This window comes from Eretmochelys imbricata, chromosome 6, assembly GCF_965152235.1.
Source record: "Eretmochelys imbricata isolate rEreImb1 chromosome 6, rEreImb1.hap1, whole genome shotgun sequence".
In the NCBI taxonomy this organism is placed as follows: domain Eukaryota; kingdom Metazoa; phylum Chordata; order Testudines; family Cheloniidae; genus Eretmochelys; species Eretmochelys imbricata.
In genome coordinates this window covers 104681757-104699792 of record NC_135577.1, presented here as the reverse complement: position 1 = coordinate 104699792, position 18036 = coordinate 104681757, and the positions used below count along the sequence as shown (strand labels likewise).

At 39.3% G+C, this 18036-nt stretch overlaps 1 protein-coding gene across 1 annotated transcript in view; it reads right to left on the bottom strand.

Moving 5' to 3' along the window:
- PPP4R4 (protein phosphatase 4 regulatory subunit 4) overlaps window positions 1–18036 on the bottom strand; it is a 123176-nt gene that overhangs the window by 58476 nt on the left and 46664 nt on the right. Inside the window, exons 4-7 of the mRNA XM_077820417.1 lie at window positions 13608–13755; window positions 12802–12875; window positions 10721–10827; window positions 4895–5002 (exon numbers count right to left, since the gene is read on the bottom strand). Of these exons, the coding sequence (XP_077676543.1) occupies window positions 4895–5002; window positions 10721–10827; window positions 12802–12875; window positions 13608–13755 (437 nt within the window). The remainder of the gene's footprint in view (window positions 1–4894; window positions 5003–10720; window positions 10828–12801; window positions 12876–13607; window positions 13756–18036) is intronic.

Genomic DNA, 18036 nt, shown 5'->3' with positions numbered 1-18036 from the left:
GTTAGTCAGGTGGGTGCGTGTGTCATGAACTGTAGGAGGAAGTTGCACTGTTGGAGAGACTGAGCAGTACACACCATATCAGGCACAAGGAAGGAGGCCCTGAGGTAAGGGTGAAGTGGGGGGCTGCTGTGGGGAAGTGGCCCAGGGAATTGTACTTGTCCTGTTTCTAAAAAGTCAGCTACCATAGCTGGTACTCTTAGGGTCCCTGGGCTGGAGCCCGGAGTAGAGGGCAGGCCTGGGCTCCCCACTTTGTCCCCTGATTAATCACTGAGACTGGGAGATCACAGAGACTGTGTAAGGGAGGGTAGCTTCTCCTCACCTTCTTTGCTGGCTTATGATGAAAATGGTCCAGTAGGCTGTGACCCTTGCCTCTAGAGAGAGAAGGGCTATATGGAGGGTCACAGGGAGCCTCTGAGGCTAGCAAAAATCTGCCAGGAAACGTGCCACCCATGGAGACAAGGACAGAGCTTTGTCACTATATATATATATATATATAATATATAATCTTTTGTCCGGTGAAAATAAATTTCCCTGGAACCTAACACCCCCCTCCCCATTTACATTAATTCTTATGAGGAAACTGGATTCGCTTAACATCGCTTCACTTAAAGTCGCATTTTTCAGGAACATAACTAAAACATTTAGCGAGGAGTTACTGTATATGAAGGGCTGGAATGAGATTTGAATCTCTCATCAATTTGAAGATTGAAGGGGGAGAGACATTTTCATGGCATGGAATTTCATGGTCTGGAAATCTGTATAGAAAGATGAGTTGGTGTGAGCAAAATGGGAGAGAGATCCCTTTCCTTGCGCAGTGGTACTAAAGTAGGCAGCCAGCATCATTTGGTATGCCTCAATGCATATATAATATACAATAAATAGTTACCATAATACTTAGCTCTTATATCACGCTTTTCATTAGTGGATCTCAGAGCATTTTACAAAGGAGTTCTCGACTGTCTACAGACAACCAGAAATGTCTTCCTGATGGTCTTAATAATACTTCGAAGGAGCTTTTCCACTTTCCTTACATGTTTCCACCATGCTCACTTCTCACAGTTGTCAGGACTTCTGGCCTTTTAGTTTAGATAATATTTTAATTGAGAAGCTCGCCCTTGATGGCAGGCCTCTTCCTGCACATACATAAAATCTTTTCATCTGATCTGCGGCTATTGTAAACTGACACAGCTCCACTGAAGTCAGTAGAACTACATCAACTTCCACAACCTGAAGATTTATGTACCCTTTATGTTTATCACACTGATAAACAGAGGTACTGCAGGCAAGCTACATACTGCGACTCAGACTACATGGGTGCTAATCAGGAAGAGGAAACCAAAATTATATAGGATGTTTACAGCCTCTTCGTATATTCAGAATTTTTAGGCTCTCTCACAATTTAAACAGAAATATTAGTATTGTATTGGCTATAACAAAAAGTCATAGGATATGCACTTTTTATAAAGGAAAAGACCACACACACACACACACACACAAACACATATTATACTATGTAAACAAAAAAAATACAGACCCCACTTATAAGTCAGTGCAAATGATAATGTATTCAAATGTTCAGAAACAGCAAGAACAAGAAAAAGTTACTTGGATTGGACTACTATAGCTTATTGACAAAATTAATTGCAACAAACCAAGTGGATCTCAGTATTTGTCTTCTCAACTGATAATTGCACACTAATCATTAATATTTTACTGGGAAATTGTTTGATTATGAAATAGTGAGCACCAGTAAATGGTGAAGAAAAGGAATGATGCCATGCATGGCTGCAGTATTTACATAAATGCAATATCTTGTTAGAAGTGCCTTTATTCCACTATTTCTTGAGCCATCCTCAACACAAATCACTGCTACAGTTTACCCTCCATAAATACATACATCCTTAATCTAACAGGATCTAGTTAAAGATGATGATAACTGAGGGCATGTCTACACTACATCTTATATCGACATAATTTATGTCGCTCAGGGGTGTGAATAAACCACCACCCAGAGCAACATAAGTTACATCAACATAGTTAGTGTAGTCAGCACTGTGTCAGCAGAAGATCTTCTCCTGCCAACATAGCTATCCTCGTTCGCAGGGGCTGGAGCAGTTAAGCCAACAGGAGAGCTCTCTCCCATTGGCTTACAGCCGCTACATTAGAGAGCTCACAGTGTAGTCTAAATCATGGAGAAAGCAGGAGAGGGGACCAGGCAGAGATACTCTGAGACATAGAGCATAGCATACGGATACAGATACACAAGCAATAAAGGAGGTGGGGGAAGAGAGAAAGAAACAGCTGTTCAACAGTTAATAATTATTTATGAAATTTTTTCCTTCTTCATTAAACTGCCTTTGTGGAGATTGTTAGCCACTAGTGGCACTGTTATCTCTTGCCAATTGGCTTTGTGTAGAATCTATCACTTTATGCAAATTTCAGTTTTCTCATTTATAGTGTATTTGTTCCTGTTTGGGCTAAAAATGAGACCAGAAGATGATGAACTTTTCTTCATTTCCTTGGTTAACATACTGGCCTTGAACGTTTTTTGTGGGGGAAGATAAGGTAAAGCTCTATATTTTCCTTCTCTCCTTATCATCAGGTTCTACTATAGCTAACCTGGATTTAAAAGAAAAGAATGAAAATAAATCTTCTGCACTCTTCCATAATCCTCCTACCTCCTTTATGTCACTTTATAGGAGCCACTTTTAGCCTCCACAAAAAAGTCATCAGCAGAGTTAGTTTTACTGATATTAGATTAAATTTTATAATCCACCCTCCCACAAAGGAAATAATATTTTACAATAGAGTGTGTCACTTATTCATTATTGTCAACACCAAATGCCTCATTATGGCATCCTACCTGCTGATGGAGCTAAAGAAATTCAATGAGAAAACTACAGGAAACAACGGACAGAATCCCAAAGGAAAGAAATATCAACAGGCAGGTGAGAGGATGGATTAAGAAGGAAATAAGTGAACATATGGTCAGGAGTGAGGGGTAAAAATACATTCCAAATAAGACCCAGGAAGGCAGGGAGAAAGAGAGAAAATGAAATCACAAGGATGGGGAACCGGGAAGAAAGCTGAAACAGATATTTCCAAAATGTGTTTCTGTGGATTTCCATTTTGGAACCATTAAAGATATATTTAATTTCTGACAGAGAATTAAACCAAATATGGCAACTAGAAAAAAGAATCAGTTGTTTATAAATCTGTGATAAAACCATGTCATTTCCAAAAGATGATGCAGCTACCAATGTGTGATACCAATCCGTACATTTTCCATGCAATTTTTACTCTTATACATATATTGATATATAACATAATCAGAGTGGATTATAATAAAAATGATCTCAAAAATTTACATTCTGTATTGAGATAAACAAAGTGGGTAAGGTAGTATCTTTTACTGGACCAAATTTTTTGGCGGAAGAAACCAGTTTCAAGCATCATAGAGCTCTTCTTCAGGTCTGGAAAAGGTAACTAGAATGTCATAGTAAAATACAAGTTGGGACAAATTGTTAAGCATAAAGCATTAATGCTTGTTGCAAGAAACCACTTAAAAATGAAGTGACCAATTAATGCTTGAAAGCTGGTCCTATACAATATATTAAAACAAAATTTATTTTACTATAAAACATTGTAACTACTTACTTATGCTAAACTGTCTTTTGGGGTGGAGGGAGGTAAGGGGATAACACAGGACCTGATCACTTAAGCAAGTGAGTAATCTGAATAAGCTCAATGTCTTCTAAAGTTACTCATGTGCTTAAATGTTTGCAGGACAAAGCCCTTACACAGCAACTATTCAAAGCACTTCTAGTTAATTTTATTTCCTATCTCAAATAAAAGGTAACTGGCAAATTAATCTAGCAGTCCCTGCACTGCATGGTTTTACTGAAATAGTGTTAATTTAACCACATTACTAATCTTTTACTCTAACTGCTTGTAGTTACACAGCCCAGTTCATCACACCCACCTTCAAAGGGTTAAAGACACAAAGAAGAATCATTCCCACACATGTTGGTACTCCAAAAAACCTCAAACTGCATTTGTACAGTACCTTTCAAAGCTAGGCTTTAATTTCATCCCCTCCCTGAGTGCTGTTCATAAATTTTAATGCCAAAAAGGACCATTTATGATCATCTAGCCTGACCTTTCCCTGCATAACACAAGCCAGAGAAACTCACCCAGTAACTTGTGCATCAAGCCCATAATGTTATGTACTGTTCATATCTCCTAGACAAGAACAGAGAGGTAGACAGCTACATCTGCATTTATAATAGAAATTTCAGAGGGTAAAAAACGTATCCTCTTTGGCCCTGATTCTGTGGTACCTTCTATGTTGTATGATCAAGACAAGACACTATAAATTTTAACTTGTCTATAAGTTCAACAGAGCTTCTCTAGTGCTATATTTGTAACTTTAAAAAAATGAAGAGGCTTTCAAGCTTATATAAACAGCTGCCACAGAATTTACTTTTACTATAAGTAATCAAAACATGTTTATCATCCTTTTGCAAAGAGTGGCAATTAGTTTAAAGAACTATGGACTCCTTCCAGATTGTCTTCCATCTTTGTATACCTACACATTTAACAACTGATGTCAGCTAAATCTTCCCATTGATTTCAAGGGGCTTTGAATCAGACCCTTTTCAGAAAAATGTTTTTTGTTCACACGGTAGTTACAAAAATACGTTCCTGAATTACATAAAGCATAAGTGGGTGAAAGCTGTGGACAATTAATTGAGAGACTGCAATATGCCTTGAATATCAAATAATTTAACATGCCAGGATACACGTTTGAAATTTTTAAAAGTTTTTACATTACTACTAAATACTTTAGAGCTAAATTTTACATTTTGTAGTAAATTTTGCAAGTTATACTCACCCTATTCCTTGAGCTATATGTTCCAGTTGCCGACACATGCAGGATCGAACTTCATATTCTACATCTTGGCAGAGTGATTTTACCAGTGGAAGAATTTCCCTTTTAATGCTAAAAAATTGAAAATTTTAAATTAATATGAAGAACTAAGTATTTGTAAACTCCATTGAGTGAACACATCTGATTCTAGATGGTTCACAGTAATCTTAATTTGTACTCTTCATACAGCAACATTTAGTATTTATAACCTTTAAGAGCAGGTGTTGTAGGGCAGGTTGATAAAGTACAACTGACAATTCTGAAGCTTATAATTATAAATAGTATAGAACTTTACAGCATATTTTTATAACTAAACTAAAATACAAAATGGAATTTTCACAGAAGAGTATTATCCATATTCACCGCAGTTTGTTAATATTTCATTTGAAGGATTTTCAAACCTTTGAAAATACTGTTTAAGTATTGTGTTACTTTTAATAAAGATACTTAATAACCAACTTCAGTGCAATATTTGGACAGCTGTTGTATGAATACATATACATTGTATAAATTGAAATGAAAGTCCCAGTTATGTTTATCATCATCAGCTGCTTGCAAACACAACAAAATAGGAATTTTAATGTAAATGGCTGGTTTTTTAAATTAAAAATTAGGGTGCAACTTAAGTCCACTAATCAAGACATTAGACTGATCTGTTCCAGTATCCAGTAAATCAAACAGGACCCTCCAAATCAGCATTTATACACTTTGTTGTTGGCCAGTTCTCTATTATATTCTAACAGATGCTACAGCATACAGACAGCTCTGCCCTAAAAAAATACAATCCACACAAAGTGAATGGACTCAACAGGATAGCATTATCCCAACTGTGGGCGCGAAACACAGCTTAGTCTGTAAGATAAACGTCCTTTTTTTTTTTTTTTTGCTTTATTTTAAATTTGTTTTTGCAGATCCATCAATCTAATCTGAAGGGACTATTGAGCAGTTACCCAACTGTAGAGTGGGAAACCATTTGCCAACCACTTGTCCTAATAAACATGGCCTTTAAGATATTCTAAGACCCTACCAAGTGCAGAGTGGAAGGAATGGATTTCCAAAATATCAGAACAACTGGTTTGTGCAGCTATGTCTTCCATCTCTTTCACTCCTTAAAGTGGAATAGGCCCCAATGAAGTAGGAATAAGTGCACACTGGACCTCTGTTGCAAGACCTGACCTACATAGCCCTGGATGCTCTTTGACCCTTCTTTGGAGGTTTCAAACAGCCGAACTTATATATTAAAAAATCCTTATTTCAGTCCAGATAGAATTTAAGGAATCTTGAAAAACTTCTCAGAATACAGAAGGAAAGGAAATCTCCAGGCTGATATGGAAACCTTGAGCCCATTTTGGGAAGAAAATCTTGAAGATGAACTTGTCTTTATGCAAGGTGAGGTCCAAGTCATCCTATGGTTGCACAGCATCTAACACAACAGGGCATCAATCCTGAGTGGGACCTTGGATACTATCACAATACAGACAATAAAATAAATTTAAAAAAGGAGGCCTGCTCAAGGGTTTCTAGTATCCAAGCTCTTCTAGCCAAGAAAGTATTTCCAAGAAGGGATGTTTGAAATGGAAGAAAATGAAATAGCACAATTCCATTTAGTCTTTGGAAAGGTTACAATCAAAGTCAGATTCCAGGAGACAATATTAAGTCGAACTCTATCTAGACTCTATTCATGAATATTGTAATTATTATTTAAAACAGCAACATAAATATTCATAGCACTATACAAACACATACATTACAAAGGCTCCAATCTTCTAAATTGATTATTTGCAGATTGACTCAGCATCCATACCAAGTCAACTGTTATTAATTTGTAATAACAATTTTTGGTCAATCTGGAACCATACGAGCTTTCCTCCCCTTCACATAAGGATTCTGATCTCCAATTCTTTTCTTGCAGCTGGAGATATGAACTGCTTTACTTGGTCTTTCTGTTGGATCATATTAAAGAAGTTCTGTATTAAAATCACAAATGAGTTTGATTCCCCATAGTTTAAATTCCAGGGTATTACTAATTAAGAGGTCTCTTGGTTTTTGGTACTGTTTCTCTCCCTCTATGTGTGAAACGTGCAAGCTGCTAATTGTATTAGTATATTCTAAGACAAAGTCTGTTCTCAAAGCAATTCTTTGTAACAACAACTACTCACACAAAAAGAGACTCAAAGCAATACTCTGTAACAACAGAAACAGCACCCAGAGACTCCCCGCCCTTTTGTTGTATTCATCTCGCTTTGTTAACAATTGTGATTAAAATAGAGATAGAGGATGTATGTGGATGGTTGCTTGGTGTGGATAATAACTGAATGACCAGGGAGGTGCCAGCCTAAGAATCCAGCGTCCATCGGCTGAAGAAGGCATCAAGTGAAAATAACGAGAGGACCCCCGGGGGGAAGACTGGAATCCACCCAACAGCCTCAACAATGGGAGAACCAAAGAACAAGATAACATCTGGCAGCACGGAGCTGTCAGGAATGTGACATCTGCTGACTGATTCAGCAACAGCATGATGAAGCAATTCCCATAGACTGTCATAGGAAGAAATTCCTATAAAAATGGACTCTGGAAAGTGAGAACTTTGGGGGTCTGATTCTGCAAACCAACTTCCAGGAGCATTAGATGTGCATCTGACGAGGCCCTGCTCCCTCCTCATGTCCAGGCCACCTGGCCAGTGGCTTGGCATGAGGAACTCTAAGGCTGGTAACTATGATAACAACCTTGCAGAACCTGTGTGTGTGTGTGTGTGTATGAATGAATGTGTAAATAAATATGAGACTGAATGGAATGTTATAGCTATAACTAACTGCTTACTATGATTCTTTCTGTATTCACAATAAATGTGGTATTTTGCCTTTTCCCCTTTAATAAGATCCTGCTGGTTTTTATTTTATTGGTATAACATTTTGGTGGAGAATCGCGAAAGAAGGAATACTGGTAAAAAGCCTCAGTTATTGTAAATATTGGTGTGCACACTGCCAGCTCTATTGAGCTAGGCATTTCTATTGGGTTAACCAGACCTGCTGGCCTCCAGAAGCGTAGCAGGGGACCTGCTGGCCTCCAGGAGGGTAGCAGGGGACCTGCTGGCCTCCAGGAGGGTAGCAGGGGACCTGCTGGCCTCCGGGAAGGTAGCAGGGGAAAGTGTATAAAGTAACCTAAGATTACTAAAAACAATCAGGTTAACCAGACCTGCTGGCCTCCGAGAAGGTAGCAGGGAAAAACAGGTTAACCAGACCTGCTGGCCTCTAACAGGTAGCAGGGAAGAACAGGTTAACCAGACCTGCTGGCCTCGGGGAAGGTAGCAGGGGAAAAACGCATAGATTAAGCTACGATTACTAAACCTAAGTCCTATTGCTCACTGAGGTATCAGCAGCAGCAAGAAGGCCTAAGGGCCAGGCTAAGCTACTCGCTGGAATAAGGAGTAGCAGGTTCAGAGAATCTAGGCTGTGTCACTCGCTGACCTGTGCCAGGTGTGACGAGGAAATCTGATAAACTATGATTTCAGAATCTAGGCTGTGTCACTTGCTAAGTAATACCAGGAGTGACAAAGAGATTTAATTTCCATGTTACCCTGTTTTCTTTTAAACATCTTAAGCCAGTACCAGAGCTAGGAATGCAGTCAGAAGGAACTCCAACCTCACCTTTTCTTAAAGAAATTACACCTTTTAAACATCCTTCAAAAATTTGGGCACAGTCCTTGGACTAAACAAGCCCTAGCTGATGTCTGCACTATTTCGGACCTAGAGAATAGATTGGCTCAGTATATCCTCATATACAAACCTTCTAGTGCTGCCAAAAGAGATGCAGCAGCAATTTGGTTGTTGTGGGAGGCATGTAAGGATTCTTACCTCCGCTTGTCTTCTTGTAAAGAGGAAAAGGCACAAACGGAAAAGGGAGCAGACAAGTGAAGGTGCTGGCTACAAATACCCAAACTCAGCTGAAAACAGTGAAAGAGGCACTCCAGGAATGCAAAAAGAGAGAAAGATTCCTGGCAGACCAAGCTAAAGCCTCTGAGAAAACTGAAAGAGAGAATCATGTGCTCCAAGGTATGGTAAAGAAATTAACCTTGAAGCAGGGCAGAGCACCTGCAAATCATAGTAGTTGTGAATCACTAATTAAGAGTCTGAGACAAAAATTGGGCTTTGCCTCTGAACAGGTAGCAGCCATTACAGCAGGTGAAGGGGGAGAAGGTCCTATGTACGGCACCCCCAGGCATATTTACAAAGAGAAAAGAGAGTGAAAAAGTTAACGCTGCAGAGGCTGGAGGGAATTACGCAGCCAAACTTTGTGAAAATGTTAAAAAGGAAAAGTGTTAGAGAAAGAGCATTCTTGGTTTCTTTGCAGCCATTCTGAAGGAAAAATGGGCCCTTAAAGCTGGCCACTTAAGCAAGCTTTATGTTTGCTCTGAGCTGCTGGAGTAGCACACAATAGACTTTAGAGCGACCAGGATATGATTCTTCAATTTTTCTGTCAAGAAGAAATGTCTATTTAAAATATATATTACCATATAAAAGATCTCATTTCAGAGAGGGGTTTGGGCCAGAAGAGAGAGACAGAAACATGTACAAAGACGCTCCCCATCAACAGAAACCAAATGGAACCCTGTGTTTAAACCTTGGGAAACCAGTTTTGTTTCTGGCAGGAGACCTTTGGGACTTGTCTAAATATCACCCAGGGAAAGGGGAGTCCCTTCCTACACTGGAGTGTGGCTTTCTTTGGAAGCTCATCTTTTCAGTTGTTAGGGATGGGGATCCCTGTAGAGGGACCTGGGGACTGAAACTTGGCCCAGAAAGGTAATCTCAAGGGAACCCTTTTCTTGAGCCTTGAGACTCTGGGAGTCTGATAAGACCCTGAGAAGGCGCTGAGGACACTAATGTCTCATCTAGACAGTCCTGAGGCACGGTTATTAATGTTGCCTGCACAGGAAAGGCTAGCTGAAAAGGGCCTATTTAATACAGGGTTGATTAAACTGATGGTAGAAGGTAAGAAAGGTAGAATGGATATTGTGGGGCAGATAGCTTCTAGGGCTTTTACTGCTGTTAGGTATTTCTAGGTTCTACATTGCTGTCCAAATCACTGACTTTCAGTCTTGGAGGTGGAGGAGATCAGGTCAACAGCAGTTGGCTGCTGCTGTGTCCCCCATGCAGTTATGACAAGAATAAAATCCCAAGCAAAGAATTCTGAAATCTGGCCACACAACTCAAAATTTAGAAACAAGATTTTGCCTTTAAAGACAAGAGAGTTTTAAGTTTAACAATTCCTTTACTGGAGATTTTAAAATAGATTTTAATGAAATGCACCAGGAAGGCTTGGAAGAGTCTAACTGCATGTGAGGAGACAGAATTAAACTGGCAGGCTCATCAGGAGTGGGGATACTCTCCTGTTGTTTTTGATAGGCAGGCATGGTTATGCCTCCAAAAGCTGCAAGCAGGCTGAAAAACTATTGTTTAGATCTGCAGACTTTCCTATACAGAACAATAATCTGGAGAAATGACATGAAAAATGGTGTTCCCAAGGTAACCTCTTGACTGGTGGAAGAATGTACACAGGGAAGTTGAAAGCTGATGACAACAGCAATGTTTGAACATGCTGAGTACTGTGACCTACCTAATGAACATCGCTTATAGCTAATTAGTATTATGATGGATGGATCTGTAAGAACAAAAGCATTCAATTTTTGTACAATAGAGAAAATTATGTAAATCTACTTCTTGTAATATTATCCACTGGAAAAGACATTGTGATAAACATTAAATCTGAAACACATACACACAAACTACTCACATATGAGTTTCAAACTTGTTAGCTAATTTTCCCAATATTTTACAGCTAACTAAACGAGACTGAAGTGTTTGGGAAAGCTGTGCCTTGGAAACAAGTGGATTCAGGATCTATATGGAAAAATGGGAGGAAACATTTAAACAGTAACAAATGTATTCCTGTTGTTAAAAAAATCTAGAAGTACATAATACAAATCTAGAAGTACATAATACAATTACTTTTTCCACAAAATTAGGTTGCGATCATAATAATGCACACATTAAGACTACGAAGAACCTTGCATTTTAATATTCAGTGCCAACTATAGTATATACCAAATGTATCTTGGCCCAAATTCTAGTTTATGATTCATATCACACTTACAGCCATTACACCTTTGCAACGTTACATCTATCTTCTTGTGTTTTTATTTAGAGAATAAATTCTATAAGCATATTTATAGATATTATTTGGGGAATTTTCACACAAAGGACCCCTGGCTTGGAAAACCCCAGAGGAGGAGGGGGGAAAAGGAAATAGTATGAAGCTCTTCTTGCCAATTTTTCTCCAGGGACACCCCCTTTGACGTGAACTCTGGTGGCCATATACCCTCCCAACCTTGAATATCTCTGGGATCCATACAGAAGGGATTCCATTTCCATGTGCAACCATGACCGACTGCTGCTTCTGCTGGAGATGTGCTACCATTTGCTGGATCTCCTCCACAATCCCAGAGGATCAGCTGTCAAAGGGAGCCAGAGGAAGATAATATGCCTAGTTGTATTATCTTCTGATGAGAAATCACCATGGAAACCCATGTGCAGAGTAGGGCAGGGTGCTGCAAAGAAGGGTACCTCCCCTGCTCTGCCTCAGCTCTTCATCCAACCTTTCATGCACAACCCCAGCAGAATACACAGGCCAGGAAAGAGTAGCAGTGCTGCAGAAGCAGCCCTTCCCATCATCTTACTGACAGAAATTTGCTGAGGTTACTGTGAAAATGTGAACAGATGAACAAGCTAGAATTAGTACACAGAATGTATAACACTTAATAAGGAAACAAGTCATACAGGTTTTGTAGGTACCATATATTATTATTTAATATTTGAACAATGGGAGTACCCAGAACATGCCAGACACTTTCCAAATATTTAGCAAGACACAGTCTTTTCCCTAAAGTGCTCTGAATTTAAGACTGTCCTCCAATTTCCATTACAATAAATAAAACGAGAAGAATCTAAGTGTCACAACACAAAAATGAAATAATTAAGAAAAGCCTTATATCATGTGGTCTTAACCAACTGCTGTCCTAAAAGTGCCTCAGCAATTGTATTATACACAAGGTACATTGTTATGGGGGCATCCTATCATTTTACTCTATTTTAAGGAAAAAGCAGAGAGCAAGTTGACATTTTCCAGAAGTGATCATTTTTAAAATTACATTACAGAAACACATTGGTTCTAGCAAAATAAATTTATTTTGTTATTGTTAGCCTTTTACCCTTTAAAAGCAACAATGGATTTCATTTACAAGCACATTTTAACAATGTTTTTATAAAGCACAAATGATCATTAAGGGGCAGGTGACAGAATTCTTCCCTACCCTCAACCCATAATGTAGACACAAAATACACAGTGTTTGCAGGTTGACCTCCAAATAAAGACCTCAGGCTTTGACCCACTGAGAGGAACTTAAACCCCCAAGTCCACTACACCTATAACATAAAATTAGGTTCAGTGCCAATCCAGAATTTTAAGTTACTAAAACAAAAACTCTTTTGTTAGAACATTCTTCCACGTTTACTATCATCTTCGAAATTGAAAACACAGACCCTCGAATGCACTTTATTGATGATATCTCATTTAAAAATACTGTAGGTCATTGTTTGTTGATGTATACAAAAGCCTTTTAAGATGACCTCCCATCTACCCCCAACACAGTCCTTTACTACACTATGTTCTACATATAGCCAGATTTTCACAGGTGCTGACCGCTCGTTACTCCTGTTGAAGCAAATAGGAATTACAGGTACTCCAAGCTTTTGAAAATCAGATCATTATTCTTTAATCTATTCTCCATTAAAGTTTCCAGGACAAAATAATATTACCTCATGTCTGATGGTTTCTTTTGGCAAGGCTTCTATTACAGCAAGAAGAGTTTCTAGCCACGCATTACTGACGCCTGTTAGACACAAACGGACTATATGTTATATTATAGGTCAGTTGTATGAAACAACTTCTGATTTGGTGCATTCAGCTCTTCAATGAGCTATACTTCTAAATGACATTACAGTAACATTCAAAAATAGTTACACACTTCTATCTGTTTGCATATATTTCATTAGAAAAGCAGGTTTTGCTTGCATTTTGGGGAGGGGAGAATTATTCTATTACTTGTTTTTGGAACAACTGTTTGAAGATGACAGTTTTCTCCAGTTAGAAATAACATACTATTTTCTTTAATTTACTTATGTAAAGCTTTCTATTTTTGCTGCGAGTCATTTTTATTTTTCCTGTATTAAAAAAATAATTTTCAAGAAGATAAAAGAAAATCTCCAAAATCTCAACATTATGAAGAAAAACACTGTAGTCCGTACTTGTGCTTACTCAGGCACAGATTCCAATTAAGTCACTGGAAGTTTGGACTAAGGACCTCAGGATTTCGTGCACCAAACAGAAATGTATTTGTTTTATTCAAAATGAAGGAAACTATCAGCTAAATAACAGTCTACAGGAAGGTCAATATATAGAAAACCTTACATACGGCAAGCCATTCCATAAAACCACCATCAATGAATAAACTCACAAATTGGTATAGATTGCATGTATTGTTTTAAATAGTACTGTACAGCCACTAAGGAAACATAAATCACAAAGAACCAATCAGTTATCAGCATAGCATCATGATCCTGACCTGCATCCCTGTGTTCCAGATTCTGTAGAATGATGTGTAGGAAGGAGTGGGAATAAGTATGAATGGACACTGACTCCTCTTGCAGAATAGTCAAAAATGCAACAGCAGCTGTTAACTGCATTTCCACCCCTGCAACATGCAGGACCTCCTGAATAATCAGAAAGGGTATTTATTTAAAAGGATGAGCCAGAAATACATTAAAAGAAAATTCCAATGTTTATTCAGATCCTAGGAATCAGCTGATACAAAACTATCCTTACACAACCACTTCCTCTTAACAGCAATCATTTAGAGATACTCTAATCTCTTTTAAACTACATCTTCACAAATTCAGGTGTCTTACAAATCATAATAATATGAAGCTTTCCAGACAAATAAATTAAAGTGGATCATAATGTTTGACATTGATTAGCAAGGAAAAAATGTAGCACACATTACAATTTTACTAAGCTTTTTAGTTGTGTGTCTTATTCAATTACTTTTGTGTTTAGGTGGAGATGCTTTCTTTATATACAGTTAGAAAATGTCATAACAAGCCAGCCAGCATTCATTTCAGTTATTCATGGGTTAGAGAGATAAATATTTTGTACACCTGGGAAGTGATACCAAATTGCACAAAGTTATTTAAATTTCCATCACCAACTGATACCGAACATAAATAAAATTTTATAGTATAGCTTCTTAATAAAAACAGCCAAAGATGTATTAAGTTATTTATTTAAACACTTTTCTATTTATGGATACTCAACTTTATCATGAACCAACCTCATTTATTAGAAACTCTTTCAGAGTGCCTATTCCAAAGTCAAATAACAATAGGTGATGATTAGGTCCAAATTCACGGTCCATTTTGGTCAATTACACCGTCATAGGATTTTAAAAATCACATATTTCCTGATTTCAGCTATTTAAATCTGAAATTTCATGGTGTTGTAATTTCAGGAGTCCTGACCCAAAAAGGAGTTGTGGGGGGAGTCGCAAGGTTATTGTAAGGGGGTTGCGGTACTGCTACCCTTACTTCTGCGCTGCTGCTGGAGGCGGCGAGGCTTCAGAGCTGGGCAGCTGGAGAGCGGCAGCTGCTGACTGGGAGCCCAACTCTGAAGGCAGCGCCACCATCAGCAGCAGCATATAAGTAAGGATGGCATGGTATGGTATTGCCATCCTTACTTCTGTGCTGCTGCTTGGGGGGCCTTGCCTTCAGAGCTGGGGGCCCAGCCAACACTCTCCGGCTGCCCAGCTCTGAAGGCAGCGGAGAAGTGAGGGTGGCAATATAGTGACAATCCCTAAAATAACCTTGTGATCCCCCCCTGCAATTCCCTTTTGGGTCAGGACCCCCAATTTGAGAAACGCTGGTCTCCACTATGAAATCTGTATAGTAGAGGGTAAAAGCACACAAAAGACCAGATTTCACGGGGGGAGACCTCATTTCAAAGTCTGTGATGTGTTTTCCATGGCTGTGAATTTGGTAGAGAAAATGTGAGCAAGTGTTCATTTGTAGACAGTTATTAGATGAAAATTAAAGGCCATATCTAACTAGATCTTTCGAAGTTATTTAGACATATCATAACATCTGCTATCTGTAACCTGTATGAGTCACACTACTCACTACCAATATATACATTTTGCTGGATATTACTAGAATGACATTTTTAAGTGGTTTTACTGCATAATTTGCTATTTTACTTGCAATTTGCATATTTTACTTGTGAATCCAACCTTGGTAACACTTAGCTTTCTCTCTAGACTGATCAAGCTCAACCTGCCAGTTGATATTTTTCACAGATGCTTACTTGGTCCTTTTTTTAACATACATATTGGGACACAAATAATATTTCCCATATTTAACGAAAGAGCAAAGAATAGTATCTAACTTTTTAGTAAAAACCAAAACCAAACCTCCAACAGACTTTCTTTAAAAAAAAAAAAAGCACAAATCACAGGCATAAATGTGACAGACAAAAGATGATCCTGGCTTATGATTTGCTTACCACTGTCATGCGATGATTTAGTACATTTATCATTTATGTAATAAGAGGTGAACAATACAGAAGTCTCAGTACAGAAATGTCAACCAATCAGATTGTATGTGCAAGTACCCTTTTTCAGAGTTGCTGAGCTAAAGGAAAACTGTTATTCATCTCAAGAGCTGGCTGTGGGTGTTTATTATAGCTGTGGATATTTCTACCAGGATACCCATTATCCAAGTAAAATTAAGCTGTGCTGGACACCTTACCAACTTCCAGTAAAATAAAATACTACTGGGAGTATTGCCAAGGAACAAGGTCAGTATATGACCTTATAACAGAATGACTTTGGGGATCAGAATAAGGAAGCACATAAATATCTGGTTCTTGAAATACACCTCTTACAGTCATTCAAAAAAAGAGAGAGAACTTTACAAAACAATTAAGAAAGAGGGCAGAAGAAACAGGGCCTAAAGAGCATGAATCAAAACGTGAGTTTTAGGATTCAGATAGGATTTAGAGACAGCACAGATAATTCTGCCCCTTTTAGAACTATTTATAAAGAAGCTCCCATCCCACCTCCCACCCTGTGTGCTAACATTTAGGTGAAAGACAAGATTGTTAGTACATTCTAACTACAAAAGGACTAACTGCAAACAGTGCAATAGTTGGATTGTTGATTTTATCTATCTGACACACTTTCCACACTCAATAGATTTTTCAATTGTGGGCTGAACTGGCACTTTGGAGACATACGTTTCTGCAATGTTAAGCTGAAGTTAAAAAATCAACATAGATTTTGTTGGAATAGAAAGCATTCAATTTCAATTTTAAATATGTTCACTGGGTACACAACATAAATAGGGTTACTTACCAACAACTCAAGATTCCAAATGGTTAGCTCCTCCACAGATCCACACTCTCTGGGTAATCATGTGTGAGAGCCACATTCTCTGGATGTGCCTCCTCATGGACCTCGGGAGACATTGAAATGTAAATTTCTAGATTGCTTAAACATGTGCCTGCATTGATGTCTGCACTGAGAACTGTTGAGTTCCACCTATTAAAATGTGTCTGGCTCCCATCCCCACTTCAGTTCCATAGACCTTAAATTGGACATAAAAATGTATGACAAAAGACATCAGGTTTGCGAGTGTAGATCTGTCGAGGAAGATACCCATTTGGAGAATTATGATTATGGGTAAGTAACTTCTTTTCTAGTCATGGGATCTCCTTCACAGATTCCCACTCTCCAGTAGCAAAAAAGCACTAACCAGCAGACTCAGAGGGATTCAGTGTGACATCAAAAAAACAAGCTGGTTTTGATGAACTACCCTATTGAAAAAGACTAAGGTCTAGCAGTTAAGTTCAGGTAGCTATAGTTCCAAAATGTAGAAAGTACTGCAGATTTCTTGAATTGGAACAGATGAAATTTCACCTCCAGTGAAATGTGATTTATGTCCCTTTGGAATAGATTTTCCTTGAAAGAATGCTGCAGTTTATCAACTTTGTATTTGTGTTAATATGGCATAACCTTTTAATTAGGAACTAAAAGAAAGAAAGACAGACAGACGCATACATATTTACAGAAGAATGGCAGAACAAAGGACTGATTAGGTTTGAACCCAAAGTCACTTTAGAGCAGGGGTGGGCAAACCTTTTGGCCCGAGGGCCACATCGGGGTGCAAAACTATATGGAGGGCCGGGTAGGGAAGGCTGTGCCTCCCCAAACAGCCTGGCCCCTGCCCCCTATCCACCCCCTCCCACTTCCCGCCCCCTCAAAACTCCAGACCCATCCAACCACCCCCCCCGCTCCTTGTCCCCTGACCGCCCCCTCCCGGGACCCCCGCCCCTAACCGCCCCCTGGGACGCCACCTCCATTTAACGCCCCCCATTCCCCATCCCCTGACTGCCCCACCCGAACCTCTGCCCCATCCAACCACCCCCTGCTTCCCATCCCCTGACCGCCCCCCCCCCCGAACCTCCGCCCCATCCAACCGCCCCCTGCTCCCTGTCTGCCCCCTGGGACTCCCTGCCCCTTACCAACCCTCTGGCCTGGGCCCCCTTACCATGCCGCTCAGAGCAGCATGTCTTGCCACCACGCCGCCCAGCCAGAGCCAAACATGCTGCCGTGCATGAGCAGGCAGCCCCGCAGACCAGAGCGCTGCCCACTCAGCAGGGTGACTACAGGGGAAGGGGAACAGCGAGGGAGGAGTCGGGGGCTAGCCTCCCAGGCCAGGAGCTCAGGGGCCAGGCAGGACGGTCCTGTGGGCTGGATGTGCCCCACATCTGCTTTAGAGTATGAGCAAGGGTTAAGAGCACCATCGCTTCCACTTCCTAACCTTGTGGAAACAGTAAGAAAACAATTTGTCAATAGCAACTGCAGCTTACAAAGTTGACAAGTTGGTGGACAGCAAATTAAAAAATAGTTTCATAGATTACAAAATAATTTGTTTTGAAAATTG